At 38.7% G+C, this 19,624-nt stretch overlaps 1 protein-coding gene across 7 annotated transcripts in view; it reads right to left on the bottom strand.

Moving 5' to 3' along the window:
* Positions 1-3,239: 3,239 nt before the first annotated feature.
* NKTR (natural killer cell triggering receptor) overlaps positions 3,240-19,624 on the bottom strand; it is a 46,291-nt gene continuing 29,906 nt past the window's right edge. For 4 of the 7 annotated variants that reach the window (XM_075827794.1, XM_075827795.1, XM_075827799.1 and 1 more), the window contains 5 exons: positions 16,715-19,333; positions 15,478-15,564; positions 13,861-13,923; positions 6,628-6,720; positions 3,240-6,542 (listed from right to left, as the gene is read on the bottom strand). In XM_075827794.1, coding sequence (XP_075683909.1) covers positions 6,470-6,542; positions 6,628-6,720; positions 13,861-13,923; positions 15,478-15,564; positions 16,715-19,333 — 2,935 coding nt within the window. In that variant the 3' untranslated portion in view covers positions 3,240-6,469. Of the gene's footprint in view, positions 6,543-6,623; positions 6,721-13,860; positions 13,924-15,477; positions 15,565-16,714; positions 19,334-19,624 lie in introns of those variants that run through there. The other 3 variants (XM_075827797.1, XM_075827796.1, XM_075827798.1) reach the window with 3 other exon arrangements.

The raw sequence follows: 19,624 nt of genomic DNA, 5'->3' as shown, positions 1-19,624 counted from the left end.
CGAAGTCCTCCTGGAAAGTAAACCGTGTATCCATGTTTTGGAACAGCCAGCTGTCTGTCCTGTTTCCATTCTTTAGATAGGGCTTCTTCAAACTCGCTATGGCTCGGGAAACATAGCCTCTTCCTGAGAACGGTTGTTGGAGTCATGCTTTACATTAACCTCTTCCTGCTTCACAACGTACTATTGCGTCGTGGTGGGGGAGGTAATGTTCAGAGCGGGCTCACTCCTGCAAAAAATAATCCCTCACGCCGTTCAATTGCAAAAAAAATAAAAACGTTCCGACTCTCAGAAAGTGGCGACAAAACACATTTTATTTTTAAAAATTAGTCCTTGTAAAAGTAATAAAACATAAAAAAAACTACATAAATTTGGTATCGCCGCAATCGTATTGGCCGGTAGAATAGAGTCAACATGCCGTTTTTACCATACGGTGAAAACCATAAAAATAAAACCCCTCAAAATATTAAGGAATGGCTGTTTTTTTCCTTTTCCACCCCACAAAGAATCTTTTTCCAGTATCCCAATACATTATATGGTACAACAAATGGTACCGTTAAAAACTACAACTCGTCTCGCGAAAAACAAGTCCTCCTATGGCTTTAATGACAGAAGAATAAAAAAGTTAAGAGCTTTTTAACCCCTTAACGACGAGCGACAGATATATCCGTTGCAAGCAGGTGTTAGTTTCCGCATAGTTACGGATATATCCGCTCGCTCTGATCGGGTGGGTACTGCCAGTGTTATACACTGCCTGGCTCCTGCCCCAACTGCCGGAATCGAAGCGCGCTCCAATTCCGTCAGTTTAACCCATTAAATGCCGCTGTCAAAAGCGACAGTGGCATCTAATGTGTTTGACAGAGGGAGGGAGCTCCCGGTCACCCCATCGGCAAAGAAATCGCAGGGCGCCGTTGCGTTTCCATGGCAGCCGGGGGCCTAACAAATGCCCCCAGGGTCTGCCTATTAGCCCATGCCAGAGGCGCGTCCTAATAGATTGCCTGTCAGTTTTACACTGTAGTAAGTATACCAAATCATTATATAAGCGATCAGCAGATCGCATGATGAAGTCCCCTAGTGGGACAAAAAAAAAAGAAAGAAAAGTAAAACAGTTAAATAAAGTTTATGAAAAAAAACACGAAAAAAAAAAAAAACAAATGCCAAAATTCCTTTTTTTCTCCCATTCCCACCAAAAAAAATAAAAGTTAATCAATAAGTCTTATGTGCCCCAAAATAGTACTAATGAAAACTACACCTTGTCCCGCAGGAAACCAAGCCCACATATTGCTACATCGATGGAAAAAAAAAGAAGTTGCGGCTCTTGAAATGCGGCGATGCAAAAACAAGTAATTTTTTATTTATTTTTTTTTAAGTTTTTGATTTGCAAACAGGAAAACATGAAACCTCTACATATTTGGTATCCCCATAATCGTGTCGACCCATAGAATAAAGGTCACATGTTATTTATGCCGCATAGTGAACGGCGTAAATTTATAACGTGAAAAACAATGCTGGAATAGCCGTTTATTTTCAATTCTTTCCTAAAATAAAGTTATTAGAAGTTAAACAACATATTATATACACCCAAAAATGATGCAATTGAAAAACACAACTCGCCCCGCAAAAAAACAAGCCCTTATGCGGAATTTAAAAAAAACTTACGACTCTTAGAATGCAAGAGTGAAAAAACAAAAAATAATCCTTGGGTCATTAACGCACAAAATGGCCTGGACATTAAGGGGTTAAAGTGGGGAGGAAAAAATAAAAAAAATGGCTGAGTCCTCAAGGCAAAGCCGTCCCTGATCGCACGTTCCAATGCCTGCACGGTGGCGGTCAATCGAGTCCTGATCTGAGAATTCTCCAGACGAAAGAGACTGATCCTTTGTGGAGCCTCTCCGTTATTAGGGTACGTTCACACGGAGTGTTTTCAGCCGTTTTTCAAGCCGTAAACATCTCGAAAAACCGGAAGCAGAGCGCCTCCAAACATCTGCCCATTGATGTCAATGGGAAAAACGGCGTTCTGTTCCGACGGAGCGTTTTTTACGCGGCAGTTTTTCAAAACGGCAGTGAAAAAGAAGTGCATGTCACTTCTTCAGCCGTTTTTAATTGACTCTATACAAAAACAGCTCCAGAAACGGCCGCCAAAAACCCAGCGAAAAACGCGAGTTTGATTAAAAAACGCCTGAAAATCAGGAGCCGTTTTCCCTTGAGAACAGCGCCGTATTTTCAGAAGTTTTTTTATTTTCCGTGTGCACAGAGCCTTAGTCTTAATAGGAGACCCATGAGAAGAAAAGGAGCGGAACGTATCCCCGGCACTTCTGAGCCTCTGATGTTACCCTCCTCGAGAGGCAAACTGTGTGTTATCCAAGGAAGAGGCTGGAGGGACATTGACCTGGGCCACGATTTGCGACGGCAAATGTTCCATAGACACAACCAGTGTTGGACGGCCTGGAAATACCCCCTAGGGACTTCGCCTATTCAGGGGGTGCGACATCCTGGAAGGTCCTGGATTGCAGACAGCGTGACACTGAGTTAGGCTGACCCCAAGTTCACACCACCATCGTCGCCCGTTTAGGTCTTTTCCATCAGAAGGAGAGATAACCGAAAATCCAAATGGAAATCATCGCTTCTGTTTGAATTACCATTCATTTCAATGGTAATTCTTGTTTCAGTCGTTCCGCTAGGTTCCCGTTTTTTCACGGAAGCAAAAGTCTTGCAGTGTTGGATTTTCGTTCATCTCTTCCTCCGACGGAAGAGACCTAAAAACGGGAGACAACGGTAGTGTGAACTTAGCCTTAGAGACGACAGAAGTCTGAAATCCACCACCTGTCTAATCAGAGGCTCAGACTAATTCTCTGTCCATGTTTTGTGCTTTACACTGCAGCTCTGCTTGTTCAGATGGGCTGCTGCGTATCAGAACAAGCTCAGCAGGAAGCAAGTACGTGAAAAGATTATAATCATTTAATGGAAATCAACTACAAGAATCTAAACCACCAGCGAGAAAAAGATTGCCAGGTAACTGCAGATTGAGGAGGAGGAGCTTGATTAAAGGGGAGGGCCTGGATAAAGGGGATGGGCCTGGATAAAGGGGATGGGCCTGGATAAAGGGGAGGGGCCTGTGAACATTCACAAATATTAAAACGATGTAAATTATGTATTTCCTCACCTCTCATTAGGTCTGGGCTTCAATTCTGCATGTGCCGCCAACAAAATTACGTCTTTAGTAAAAAAATCAGTCATCGCGGTCGTCTTTAATACCATTTTAATTACAAGGATTTTTTTTCCAAACCATAAAATGAATATAAAGCTGAAAACATATTTACAAAAAAAGTACATTTCATATTTTTCCCTTTCCCCCTCCCCCAAAAATACGCATCCATGGACAGAGCGCATGAACGTATAGAACCCAACAATAGTGAATCCGCCCTCCGCGAATATACAAAACCAACGCGGTCCGTCCCAGTTTTACAATAAAGGTTCATTTACATCGGCGATCAAAAATTCTCCAATCACTGTAATTCTCTTTAAAATATGGCGTAATATCACACGATAGCCAATGACAGGCCGCAGTGATGATGTCACTATGGAAGTGATGATGTCACTGTGGACGACGCATTACTGAGGTCAGACTATGACGTAACACTGGACGGACACATCGTTGTGCGGTGATGGCGCCCACATTTGAAAGGTAATTTTATGACTTTTTTTATTGTGAGGCTGTAATAATAAAGTCTTAGGGGATGGGGATTTATCATTTGGGATGCCGAGTAACAACGTGCGCATATAACAGCGCCAATAAAACCGCCGAATGACAATACAGGGATAAATGTAACAAAACCGATAAAAACCGCAAGGAATGAAAAGCAAAATCCTCCACATTATGGTAACGGTAACACAATGCGCCATTAAAGGGCCACTACACTTAAAGTCCGCAGCTTATAATAGTACAGTAGCGATATAAGAGAAGCGACGGATATCAGTTACATATATGGAGGTTCTCCGCACTGAAGATATAGTATATAAAGGAGTCATCACGGGATCAGGGAGATCTCGGCACTTCTTGACACTCATTCTTTTAAAGACCACCATATTTAGCCTTAAATGGCTGATAACAGGGAACAATAGATAAAAGGCACAGAACATGAAACAGACTTTAGGTTTAGTGCCCCTTTAATGGTTTCAAGTGTCACCATTTTCCACATGGAGGGGGAGGGGAGTCGGCCGCCAATCTCAGCAACTGCTGCCGATCTTGGCGGGAAGCCATTAGGAAGTCGCGATCCCCATGGACGGAGTATAAACATTAGCAGCATTAGGCCCTGTTCACACTGAGTTTTTTTTTGCAGGCAGAAAATTCTGCCTGGAAAAATCAGCTGCGGTTTCTTTGAAGTGGTTTTGCAACACACGCGTTTTTTTGGGGCCTTTTTTTTAAGCTATTTCTTCAACGGGCAAAGGGAATAATTTGCCAAAAAAATGCGTTTATTTCCGTCTCCCATTGATTTTAATGGGGTTTTCGAGGCGGAAAATGCCTCAAGATCGCTTCTTTTTCCCGCAAACTTTTTTTTTTGCTCACGGGAAAAAAAACACCTCCACCTCCCATTGAAATCAATAGGAGGCAACTACAGCCGTTTTTTTGCCGCGGTTTCCACGGCAAAAAAACTCAGTGTGAACAGGGCCTTAGTCAGACAGTTCTCTATTTTCAGGTGTAACCTGCAGACATATTCACCGCAGATCTCACCTCTGCTACATTCAAAGGGATGAAATTTACGGTGAAAATTCGCAACAGGAATTGACATGACGCAGATTTTAAAGTTGATTACCGCACAGAAAGTCTGCAGTATGTGAATAGGGATTTGTAAAATCTCATCCAGTACTATAATCCGCTGCGTATTTTCTGTGCGCAAATTCAGTCGGAAAATCTGCAGCAATCTGGACTTAAAGAGGATCGGTCACCAGTTTATTAATTCCCCATCTCCTAACTAATCGAATAGTCGTTATGATGCTGAGAACTACAGCGGGATTTGTTTTTCCAAAAATGATTCATAATTGTAAAGTTATGAGTTTTTTTCGAAATATGCTAATGTGGCTCTAATAGCCCAATAGGAGGTGACTCTTTCTTTTCTCTCTGGCCGGTGTAATGTTTCCTGTATGACGCTGTCCAATCAGCATACAGCTTCTCCCCCTTCCCTGCCCAGCAACAGTGTGATCATATAGTATACGACTTCCATTCCCGACTGCGTTTTCAACTGCTGATATCTCCGGTTGTTTCACAGCCAGAACTGCGATCCTGGTGGCATATGAAAGATTAGAATCTCATCCTTCTTATGCCACCAGAACGGATGTTCTAGGTGGTCCATAGCCTGAGATATTTGAAGTGATCCCCCCTTCCGTCCAGCCTCAGTCTCTCACACTGTGTGAAGCAGCTTCATGCTGATAGGACAGATCAGAGGCTGGGAGGAGCTCCACCTCAGGAGAATCGCGGGTGGTGACGCCCATTTGTCTAGTATAGCCTCATTTACATATTTAGATAAAAGTCTTAACTTTTAAAATAATAAACTTTTTTGGGACACAATTTTCACTATTATCATCAGTGTGACAGCGACTATCAGATGAGCCAGGAGATAGGACATTAAGTTAGTGCCCCCAAAACCGATGCAATATGCAAATTCATTAGAGTCCTATTGGCCAATCAGATGCTCATGTGACAGCTCCCCTTCATCTCGGCAGCACACATAAAATCCATCCATACAGGAGCAAGGAGCTGCCACGTGAACCCGCTCAGGATGTCCAGTTGGCCAAGAGTACTCCGACTAATTAGCTCATTTGCATATTGTGCACAAATTCTATTGGATGCTGATGAAACCGCAATATTCTGTTCGTCAGGACATTCAATCCCCCCCCCCCACCCCCCATAGCGGAAAGAAAAGTGTAATCCTCGTATAATGAACAGTTCTGAAACTTTTCAATATTCTTTGTGTTTTAATTTCTCACTATTTTCAAGATCTTTGTTTGCAGTCAGTGAATAAAAAGGGTTCTGTTATTATATCCAGAGGCTGAAGCCCCATCTTGATAACTTTCAATGGCCACCGATGCATGTTACAAAATACAGCTCTGATATAATGCAACGAACCCTGCAGCTGTGTAAACTGGACAGTTTCTTAGGTAAACAATACCATTCTCATTTACTGACCGCATCATTATACAATAACTAAGAACCCCTGTAACCATAGCAGCTGCGTTTCTGGAGCCCTCCATGCCCCGATTTTGCCACCATGCCAACACCACCTATTAGTTAAGTAAATTATTGCTGCCAACACTGCGGCTGCTGCTATAAATCTTCCTGCAACGCCGAAGCTTCACGTGATCTGGACGCCATTTTCACAGTAAGTATGCTGAACGAGAAGTAGACGCGGGTCCGGCAGAGGCTTCCTCAATAGTGTGCGTGACACACAAGTAACAGGATAAAAAAATGAGTCTCTTAACTCCTCCCACTGTGACGCCGGCGATGACTGTAACTGCGATCGCTGCCGCTATGGGACGATCGCCGACTTCTGTTAAATACAAAATAAAGGTTATCAGAAAAAACGGACCCGGAGTGTTATAACCGTGGCTTATTATTAATATTACAGAAACTACCTGGACCTGCGATTATAGCTGCGGGATCTGTAGTTAGAGGGGCTTCTGCTGCGGCTTCTACTGTCATCGCTGTCATACGTGTGCGACCGACTCCTGCAAAGACGACGAGAAAAATAGCTACACACAGAACCCAAAACAGAACTCCCCCAACCAGTCACCGAAGGAGGGTTATACATGAGGAGGAGGTGGCGCTGAAATACTTCCGGACTGACACTATAGGACGTTCCAATATCACAGGATTACAAGTAACGGCCCACCCAAAAACAAAAAAATGTCCTGTACCTTTATAGCAATAATTGTATCTATAGCAGTAGTTACTATAATACTGCCCCAATATACAAGAATATAACTACTATAATACTGCCCCAATATACAAGAATATAACTACTATAATACTGCCCCCTATATACAAGAATATAACTACTATAATACTGCCCCTATATACAAGAATATAACTTCTATAATACTGCCCCCTATATACAAGAATATAACTACTATAATACTGCTCCTATATACAATAATATAACTACTATAATACTGCCCCCTATATACAAGAATATAACTACAATAATACTGCCCCTATATACAAGAATATAACTACTATAATACTGCCCCCTATGCACAAGAATATAACTTCTATAATACTGCCCCTATATACAAGAATATAACTACTATAATACTGCCCCCTATTTACAAGAATATAGCTACTATAATACTGCCCCTATATACAAGAATATAACTACTATAATGCTGCTCCTATATACAAGAATATAACTACTATAATACTGCCCCTATATACAAGAATATAACTACTATAATACTGCTCCTATATACAAGAATATAACTACTATAATACTGCCCCTATATACAAGAATATAACTACTATAATACTGCCCCCTATATACAAGAATATAACTACTATAATACTGCTCCTATATACAAGAATATAACTACTATAATACTGCTCCTATATACAAGAATATAACTACTATAATACTGCCCCCTATATACAAGAATATAACTACTATAATACTTCCCTCTATATACAAGAATATAACTACTATAATACTGCTCCTATATACAAGAATATAACTACTATAATACTGCCCCCTATATACAGGAATATAACTACTGTAATACTGCCCCCTATATACAAGAATATAACTACTATAATACTGCTCCTATATACAAGAATATAACTACTATAATACTGCCCCAATATACAAGAATATAACTACTATAATACTGCCCCCTATATACAAGAATATAACTACTATAATACTGCCCCTATATACAAGAATATAACTTCTATAATACTGCCCCCTATATACAAGAATATAACTACTATAATACTGCTCCTATATACAATAATATAACTACTATAATACTGCCCCCTATATACAAGAATATAACTACTATAATACTGCTCCTATATACAAGAATATAACTACAATAATACTGCCCCTATATACAAGAATATAACTACTATAATACTGCCCCCTATGCACAAGAATATAACTTCTATAATACTGCCCCTATATACAAGAATATAACTACTATAATACTGCCCCCTATTTACAAGAATATAGCTACTATAATACTGCCCCTATATACAAGAATATAACTACTATAATGCTGCTCCTATATACAAGAATATAACTACTATAATACTGCCCCTATATACAAGAATATAACTACTATAATACTGCTCCTATATACAAGAATATAACTACTATAATACTGCCCCTATATACAAGAATATAACTACTATAATACTGCCCCCTATATACAAGAATATAACTACTATAATACTGCTCCTATATACAAGAATATAACTACTATAATACTGCTCCTATATACAAGAATATAACTACTATAATACTGCCCCCTATATACAAGAATATAACTACTATAATACTTCCCTCTATATACAAGAATATAACTACTATAATACTGCTCCTATATACAAGAATATAACTACTATAATACTGCCCCCTATATACAGGAATATAACTACTGTAATACTGCCCCCTATATACAAGAATATAACTACTATAATACTGCTCCTATATACAAGAATATAACTACTATAATACTGCTCCTATATACAAGAATATAACTACTATAATACTGCCGATATATACAAGAATATAACTACTGTAATACTGCTCCTATATACAAGAATATAACTACTATAATACTGCCCCCTATATACAAGAATATAACTACTATAATACTGCTCCTATATACAAGAATATAACTACTATAATACTGCTCCTATATACAAGAATATAACTACTGTAATACTGCCCCCTACGTACAAGATTATAACTACTATAATACTGCCCCCTATATACTAGAATATAACTACTATAATACTGCCTCCTATATACAAGAATATAACTACTATAATACTGCCCCCTATATACAAGAATATAACTACTATAATACTGCCCTCTATATACAAGAATATAACTACTATAATACTGCCCCTATATACAAGTATATAACTACTATAATACTGCCCCCTATATACAAGAATATAACTACTATAATACTGCCCCCTATATACAAGAATATAACTACTATAATACTGCCCCCTATATACAAGAATAGAACTACTAGAATACTGCCCCTATATACAAGAATATAACTACTATAATACTGCCCCCTATATACCAGAATATAACTACTATAATACTGCTCCTATGTACAAGAATATAACTACTATAATACTGCCCCTATATACAAGAATATAACTACTATAATACTGCTCCTATATACAAGAATATAACTACTATAATACTGCCTCCTATATACAAGAATATAACTACTATAATACTGCTCCTATATACAAGAATATAACTACTATAATACTGCCCTCTATATACAAGTATATAACTACTATAATACTGCTCCTATATACAAGAATATAACTACTATAATACTGCCCCTATATACAAGTATATAACTACTATAATACTGCCCCCTATATACAAAAATATAACTACTATAATACTGCCCTCTATATACAAGAATATAACTACTATAATACTGCCCCTATATACAAGTATATAACTACTATAATACTGCCCCCTATATACAAGAATAGAACTACTATAATACTACCTCCTATATACAAGAATATAACTACTATAATACTGCCTCTACATACAAGAATATAACTACTATAATACTGCCTCCTATATACAAGAATATAACTACTATAATATTACTGCTCCTATATACAAGAATATAACTACTATAATACTGCCCTCTATATACAAGTATATAACTACTATAATACTGCTCCTATATATACAAGAATATAACTACTATAATACTGCCTCCTATATACAAGAATATACCTACTATAATACTGCCCCTATATACAAGAATATAACTACTATAATACTGCCCTCTATATACAAGTATATAACTACTATAATACTGCTCCTATATACAAGAATATAACTACTATAATACTGCCTCTACATACAAGAATATAACTACTATAATACTGCCCCTATATACAAGAATATAACTACTATAATACTGCCCCCTATATACAAGAATATATCTACTATAATACTGCCCCCTATATACAAGAATATAACTACTATAATACTGCCTCTACATACAAGAATATAACTACTATAATACTGCCTCCTATATACAAGAATATAACTACTATAATACTGCTCCTATATACAAGAATATAACTACTATAATACTGCTCCTATATACAAGAATATAACTACTATAATACTGCCCCCTATATACAAGAATATAACTACTATAATACTGCTCCCTATATACAAGAATATAACTACTATAATACTGCCCCCTATATACAAGAATATAACTACTATAATACTGCCTTCTATGTACAAGAAAATAACTACTATAATACTGACCCCTATATACAAGAATATAACTATTATAATACTGCTCCTATATACAAGAATATAACTACTATAATACTGCCCCCTATGTACAAGAATATAACTACTATAATACTGACCCTATATACAAGAATATAACTACTAAAATACTGCCCCTATATACAAGAATATAACTACTATAATACTGCGGCTATATACAAGAATATAACTACTATAATACTACTCCTATATACAAGAATATAACTACTATAATACTGCTCCTATATACAAGAATATAACTACTATAATACTGCTCCTATATACAAGAATATAACTACTATAATACTGCCCTCTATATACAAGAATATAACTACTATAATACTGCCCCCTATATACAAGAATATAACTACTATAATACTGCCTCCTATATACAAGAATATAACTACTATAATACTGCTCCTATATACAAGAATATAACTACTATAATATTGCCCCCTATATACAAGAATATAACTACTATAATACTGTCCCCTATATACAAGAATATAACTACTATAATACTGCCTTCTATATACAAGAATATAACTACTATAATACTGCTCCCTATATACAAGAATATAACTACTATAATACTGCTCCAATATACAAGAATATAACTACTATAATACTACCCCCTATATACAAGAATATAACTACTATAACACTGCCCCTATATACAATAATATAGTTATATTCTTGTATATAGGGGCAGTATTCTAGTAATTATATTCTTGTATATAGGAGTAGTATTATAGTAGTTATATTCTTGTATATAGGGGGCAGTATTATAATAGTTATATTCTTGTATATAGGAGCAGTATTATAGTAGTTATATTCTTGTATATAGGGGGCAGTATTATAGTAGTTATATTCTTGTATATTGGAGCAGTATTATAGTAGTTATATTCTTGTATATAGGAGGCAGTATTATAGTAGTTATATTCTTGTATATAGGGGGCAGTATTATAATAGTTATATTCTTGTATATAGGGGCAGTATTCTAGTAATTATATTCTTGTATATAGGAGTAGTATTATAGTAGTTATATTCTTGTATATAGGGGGCAGTATTATAATAGTTATATTCTTGTATATAGGAGCAGTATTATAGTAGTTATATTCTTGTATATAGGGGGCAGTATTATAGTAGTTATATTCTTGTATATTGGAGCAGTATTATAGTAGTTATATTCTTGTATATAGGAGGCAGTATTATAGTAGTTATATTCTTGTATATAGGGGGCAGTATTATAATAGTTATATTCTTGTATATAGGGGCAGTATTATAGTAGTTATATTCTTGTATATAGGGAGCAGTATTATAGTAGTTATATTCTTGTATACAGGGGGCAGTATTATAGTAGTTATATTCTTGTATACAGGGGGCAGTATTATAGTAGTTATATTCTTGTATATAGGGAGCAGTATTATAGTAGTTATATTCTTGTATATAGTGGCAGTATTATGGTAGTTATATTCTTGTATATAGGGGCAGTATTATAGTAGTTATATTCTTGTATATAGTGGCAGTATTAAAGTAGTTATATTCTTGTATATAGGGGGCAGTATTATAGTAGTTATATTCTTGTATATAGGAGCAGTATTATATTAGTTATATTCTTGTATATAGGAGCAGTTCTATAGTAGTTATATTCTTGTATATAGGGGGCAGTATTATAGTAGTTATTGTTGTATATAGGGGGCAGTATTATAGTAGTTATATTCTTGTATATAGGGGGCAGTAATATAGTAATTATATTCTTGTATATAGGGGCAGTATTATAGTAATTATATTCTTGTATATAGGAGCAGTATTATAGTAGTTATATTCTTGTATATAGGGGCAGTATTATAGTAGTTATATTCTTGTATATAGGGGCAGTATTATAGTAGTTATATTCTTGTATATAGGGGGCAGTAATATAGTAGTTATATTCTTGTATATAGGGGGCAGTATTATAGTAGTTATATTCTTGTATATAGGAGCAGTATTATAGTAGATGTATTCTTGTATATAGGAGGCAGTAATATAGTAGTTATATTCTTGTATATAGGGGGCAGTATTATAATAGTTATATTCTTGTATATAAGGGGCAGTATAATAGTAGTTATATTCTTGTATATAGGGGGCAGTATTATAGTAGTTATATTCTTGTATATAGGGGCAGTATTATAGTAGTGATATTCTTGTATATAGGAGCAGTATTATAGTAGTTATATTCTTGTATATAGGAGCAGTATTATAGTAGTTATATTCTTGTATATAGGAGGCAGTATTATAGTAGTTATATTCTTGTATATATGGGCAGTATTATAGTAGTTATATTCTTGTATATAGGGGCAGTATTATAGTAGTTATATTCTTGTATATAGGAGCAGTATTATAGTAGTTATATTCCTGTATATAGGGGGCAGTATTATAGTAGTTATATTCTTGTATATAGGGAGCAGTATTATAGTAGTTATATTCTTGTATATAGGGGCTGTATTATAGTAGTTATATTCTTGTATATAGGGGGCAGTATTATAGTAGTTATATTCTTGTATATAGGGGGCAGTATTATAGTAGTTATATTCTTGTATATAGGAGCAGTATTATAGTAGTTATATTCTTGTATATAGGGGGCAGTATTATAGTAGTTATATTCTTGTATATAGGAGGCAGTATTATAGTAGTTATATTCTTGTATATATGGGCAGTATTATAGTAGTTATATTCTTGTATATAGGGGCAGTATTATAGTAGTTATATTCTTGTATATAGGAGCAGTATTATAGTAGTTATATTCCTGTATATAGGGGGTAGTATTATAGTAGTTATATTCTTGTATATAGGGAGCAGTATTATAGTAGTTATATTCTTGTATATAGGGGCTGTATTATAGTAGTTATATTCTTGTATATAGGGGGCAGTATTATAGTAGTTATATTCTTGTATATAGGGGGCAGTATTATAGTAGTTATATTCTTGTATATAGGAGCAGTATTATAGTAGTTATATTCTTGTATATAGGGGGCAGTATTATAGTAGTTATATTCTTGTATATAGGGGGCAGTATTATAGTAGTTATATTCTTGTTTATAGGGGGCAGTATTATAGTAGTTATAATCTTGTACATAGGGGGCAGTATTATAGTAGTTATATTCTTGTACATAGGGGGCAGCATAGTGGGTGACAATTAGGTGGGAGAGTTTCTTGTTGGAGAGTTTTATGTGGTCACTAAGGACATCTAGACCAGAGTACGGAGGTCACACTGTGTTGTTATAACCTCTCCATATATAAAAGGTGTCTGCACCTATAATGGACATACCTGGATCTTCTGCGGTGACGATCGTAGGAGACACTTCTTGAGCGGCTCCTGCTGTAGGTTCTGCTGTAATGAGTATACAAGTTTCCTTAATGCAAATTTGTTGTACAATCAAATGAAAACCACGTGGTCAGAGTTTATGCAGCACAGGCGAGTCATTTATAGAACATTTTGGCTTTCTACATAGAACCAGACATTCTACTTTGAAGTGGTTCTCCTCCTAAGTTAATTAGTGAAAAAAGTGACAATAACACGTCAGGAAAAAAAGAGAAAGTAGACAAAAATAAGGAAAACTAAACTATGAAATCAAACACTGGTATATTTGCCAGTCAGCAGGGGCTTCTGCAAGCTCTGTACATAGGGGCGAGGCCTGTATTCAGAGAGGTAGACGGATACGACCACCTCCCCGACGGAGATAAGGTAGTCTAAGCCACGCCCATTTCCCCCATATCTATTGTTCTCATAATAGGAAGAAGGAGCGGGAGAGAAAACAAAACCGTTCTTTAAAAACACAGGAGAATATAGAATGTTTTTTATTTATGTTTTATTGTAAATTTAAATTGAATAGGATAAAGAAAGAGAAGGATATCACCACACTAAGTTTTTCTGGTACTTTTTAATTTAAAGAGGCTCTGTCACCAGATTTTGCAGCCCCTATCTGCTATTGCAGCAGATCGGCGCTGCAATGTAGATTACAGTAACGTTTTTATTTTTAAAAAACGAGCATTTTTGGCCAAGTTATGACCATTTTCGTATTTATGCAAATGAGGCTTGCAAAAGTACAACTGGGCATGTTGAAAAGTAAAAGTACAACTGGGCGTGTATTATGTGCGTACATCGGGGCGTGTTTACTACTTTTACTAGCTGGGCGTTGTGTATAGAAGTGTCATCCACTTCTCTTCACAACGCCCAGCTTCTGGCAGTGCAGATCTGTGACGTCACTCACAGGTCCTGCATCGTGTCGGCACCAGAGGCTACACTTGATTCTGCAGCAGCATCAGCATTTGCAGGTAAGTAGCTACATCGACTTACCTGCAAACGCCGATGCTGCTGCAGAATCATCTGTAGCCTCTGGTGCCGACACGATGCAGGACCTGTGAGTGACGTCACAGTGCTGCACTGCCAGAAGCTGGGCGTTCTGAAGAGAAGAGGATGATACTTCTATACACAACGCCCAGCTAGTAAAAGTAGTAAACACGCCCCGATGTACGCACATAATACACGCCCAGTTGTACTTTTACTTTTCAACACGCCCAGTTGTACTTTTGCAAGCCTCATTTGCATAAATACGAAAATGGTCATAACTTGGCCAAAAATGCTCGTTTTTTAAAAATAAAAACGTTACTGTAATCTACATTGCAGCGCCGATCTGCTGCAATAGCAGATAGGGGTTGCACAATCTGGTGACAGAGCCTCTTTAAGTGTTTCTTTAAAGGGGTTGACCCACGAAAAACATTCATCACCATGCCAGTTCTGCTAAAGAGCTCCAATCTTGTATAGACCTGAGCGTTCAATGAAAAAATTCTGCCTGCCTGCAGCTACCACCAGGGGGAGCTCACGGCATAACCAAAAATGGTGGACATTCACTTGAAGGAATACTACCTTAAAATCTGGTCTTACCTATAACTTCTATGGCTGCCGTAAGACCGGCTCCGTGTCCGTGATCTGTATCGTTTTCTGCTACGACTTCTGGTGTAACTTGTTGACCTGAGATCGAAGACGACACTAATTTAGTCTATCACAGAATCCCCTTCAACACGGACCGCTCTGCCATGTAGAATAAGGATCTTCACATGGAGGTCCTGTCTGTCATTATATTCTATGTGGCCGGCACAATTTCATGGGCAATTCCGTGTGGAGGACGTGATGGTGAGGGTATTTATGTGCTGATGGTATTACTGTGCTGGCACGACTATTTGGCTATGGGTCAGTTCACACAGAGTTTTCTGGTGCGGATTTCTATGCAGAAAACACGACAGAATCCGCGTCGAAAAACGGCCGAAATCACCCCCCATTGATTTCAGAAGAGTTTTTTTTTTTCCCCGGGCGGCTTTTGGTCGCTCGCGGGGAAAAAAATAGCGACATGTGGAGGTTTCCGCCTCTGATCTCCCATTGAATCAACAGGAGGCAGAAAAAAATAGGGCGCTCGTTTTGAGCATTTTTCACTGCGTTTTTTTGCCCGAGGTCCTTGCATCAGCTTCAATGGCCGCGGGTGAAAAACGCGGAAAAAATACGTGTAGGCATTTCAAAACCTGCCTCAAAATTCCTGAAGCAATTCGGAGGCAAATTTTTTCCTGCCTGCATAGAAACTCTATGTGAACAGGGCCTAATACTTTACAACATATCTGCATGGTGGACCCGCTATGTAGATACTTTGTGTCGACAATATGATGATCACAGGGTGTCCTGCTGCTGCCTAGACCTCCAGCAATCAGCTGTAATCAGAAAGAGAAAAGAGTAACATGGCAGAAAGTGCTCATTTCTCCTACAGCGCCACCACAGGTGAAATGAAGCATTACATGGTTTAATAAAATCAAAGTAACGCACAGACGTGCTGGGTTTTTCTGCGAGACGTTCTTTGTAGTTGCTCTCCTCTCCCACTGATGAATGGAGGTCCTGCATAGGCGACTCCTTCTAATAAATCAGAAATCCCTGACAGGGTTTAAAGGAATCTCCCTGTGCTACTATTAATAATAGCGCGGTGACCACATAATGCAGACTCCTCTCACCCCCAAGATACTCTAATAACAGGCTGCTTGCCAGGACAGAGGAACAGGACTTTGTAGGGATATAACTCCTTGGCAATGAAAAGTCACATTCACGTACACGCACTTGTACCCGACGTTGAATTTCTTACCTGGATGAGGAGCTGTACTGAAGGGATCGACTCCTGGACCTGCTAGACGATCGAGATCTTGATCGGTGACTTGAAGGCGTTTGTGATTTGCTGTTACTCCTGGCCTTGCTGCTTGCTGGGCTTTTATCCTCATGGCTTGAAGACCTTTCCTCGCTGGAACTCTCCTGGTTCCTGGGACGTTGGTTGAGACGAGCAGTCTTGCGAACCTCATCGAAAAGTGATCCCGGTTTGACTTTATTTTTGCTTTTAATCTCAATTCTCAGACCTTGAGTCTTCTTCTCCGGGTCGGCCGGTGTCACCGGAGGTACAACAGTTGGCTTGAGGGTGTTCGCAGTGGTGGGACCTTGGACTGGTTTCCATTTATTATCGACAACCGCCGTTTCCGAGGTGCCAGCCTCCACTTTTTCCATTGTGTTATTTAATGGGGGTTGGTTTGGCAGGCTTTCTCCTGAGGCGGGAGTAGCGCTTGCTGATGGAGAAGAAATTTGGTCAGCGTTTCCAGTGGTAGCTCCTCCTGTAGTGCTGCCCGTAGAACTTGTTCCCAGTTTAATCTGTGGCAACGATCGATGAGACGTAAAAGTTTTTATATCGTCAGAGGTTTGCTCGACATTCGGAGATGTAAGCGGACTTTTTGTCATTTTCGACAACGTCTCCGCCGCTTCGGTCTTCGCAGCAGCTGTAAGAGACACGACCTTGGGCTCTGCGCTAACTTTGTCGATGAGTAGAGCCCCGTCGGTCGGGTTCTTGCTTTCTGTAGACGATGGCTTATCAAGAAGCAAGTCTTTTGGGTCGCTACCCTTCACGTGCACATCGGGTTCTTCACCTGCCATCTCCTCATCCTCCTCTCCAAACTCGAGCGGCGGCTGCCAGTGAAAGGTCTGCTTCTTCTTCTGAGATTTCAGCTTCTTTTCTTTACTTTTTTTGGCTTTATCCTTTTTGTTTTTCGAACGGCTCTTCTTCACACTCTTCTTACTCGATCTCCGCTTACGTTTCTTTGATTTGCTTTTAAGTTCAGGGGTCGAGATCTCAGATGGCGGAGTTTTGGAGAGTTTCTCAGAAGCCTGTGGCGATGCTTCGGAGGGTGGTGTTTTTGAGTCTTTTACGGCCTCGGATTCCGACTCAGAACTAGCCTCGCCTTCCTCCTTCCCCGAAGACGCTGCTTCTTCGATCACATTTGTTTTTTGAGAATTGGAAACGGAATCCTCATCGACGAGTTTCTCGACGGTTTCCTTTAACTTGTCACTTTTGAGAACTTTGTCTATGTCGGATATGACGGCTTGAGTGCCGTCTTTTTCGTTTTTGGAATTTTGCGGGTCCACGTTCGACTCTTCTACAGAGTTTTCGGCTTCCTCTTTGCTGCCGTTGGAGTTGTGATTTTCAAGTAACGCCTTGGTGGTTTTCAGCAATCTTTTGGTGAACTCCTCTCCTTCGGTGTCGGAGGAAGAGTTGGAATTTGAGCGGCTTCCTACGCTTTTTGGAGAAATGGAATTTCTGGAATCTTTTGTTTTGCTTTTCTCATTTTTGTCTTTGGATTTGGTCTTCTTTGAAACGGAGGCTTTTGAACGGACTGTTTCCACATTAGACCCACTGGATGAAGAACTGTCGTAGGACGAGGACGCAACTCTGTCAGGGTGAGAAGACGAGCTGCTTCGACTCCGAGATCGGGTGTAAGATCTACTCCTAGAAGAGGAACGATCTTTCGATCTATGACGATAGCTCGAACTTTTCCCGGAATAATCGCTGCGTTCACTTTCCGAACTCGAGCGCCTCTTTCGGTAGGAATGACTTTTGACATTGCTTGAACGATACCTGCTTTGTGTCGGAAGGACATTGGAGGCTTTGGATTTAATTTCTTGAATTCGCTCATAAGACGGCTTCCAGGGCTTTTGACCCGGTTTCCACCGTGAAGGAGGCGGACTATCACTTAGTGACATCACACGAATGTTCTCATTTGTTACAAAGGCGAGAAGAGATTCGTCGGTCGATTTGCTATTCGACTTTATGGCAGATTTTCCGGGCTGAGCGCCTGCGACGGCTTTGCTTCCGGATGAATCTTTTTTGCGGGGAGAGGTTGATGAAGCTTTTGTTTGTTTAGAAGAACGAGATTGTGAGTTGGAGTGGGACCCGGACACATTTCTGTTTCTGGATCTCGATTCAGTACGAGTTCTACTTCTTGTGCGGCTTCGAGAAGTGGATTTAGAAGAGGTTCTTGATCTTCCACTTCCTCTTGAATGGGACCTGGATCTAGTTCGGGCATTGCTGGATCGGCGTGAGGATTTCTGCTCTTTGTCAGATCGAGACCAGCCCTTTTTGGCAGAATCTCCAGTGGACCTTGATGAAGATCTTTGTATTCGTTCCTGTGAAACTTTTCTCATCCTGCTCGGAGAATCCTCTCGATGAGATCCTGAAAATTCTTCCTTCTTTTTGTGCTTTTTTGAATGTTTTACTTTTTTGGATTTCTTTTTATGCTTCACCTTTTTATCTTTCTTGCGTGTTTTTGAGTGGGAAGCTCGGTCCCGGCTAGTGTCAGAATGATACCCATCACGAGACCAGGAATTCGATCTTGACCTTGGAGACAAACTTCCTTCCTCCCAACGATTGGGCAGGTGTTCATTGAGTCTAAAGAAAAGATGTTGAAATTAGTTTTGCGTTACTTTGTGTAGATATTTTCCCAAATTCCCACTAATGTTCCACAATGCCTTGCAGTAAGGAATCTGATATCGAAAACGGTTCACATGAACATATGCTCTAAAGTGAATTTCTTATAGCAGAGGGGCTGGAGTACTAGCTCCTGAAACTCGTACCAGATCTGAAATTATAATTTGATGTTCTTTTGGCGTCAGATATGCAAAATATTGACTTAGGTTACATATATGAGCTGCCTGCATTGACCCCCTAAAATGTCTTGCC

The sequence above is a fragment of the Rhinoderma darwinii genome, chromosome 5 (assembly GCF_050947455.1).
Source record: "Rhinoderma darwinii isolate aRhiDar2 chromosome 5, aRhiDar2.hap1, whole genome shotgun sequence".
In the NCBI taxonomy this organism is placed as follows: Eukaryota; Metazoa; Chordata; class Amphibia; order Anura; family Rhinodermatidae; genus Rhinoderma; species Rhinoderma darwinii.
This window is presented reverse-complemented; position numbering and strand designations above follow the sequence as displayed.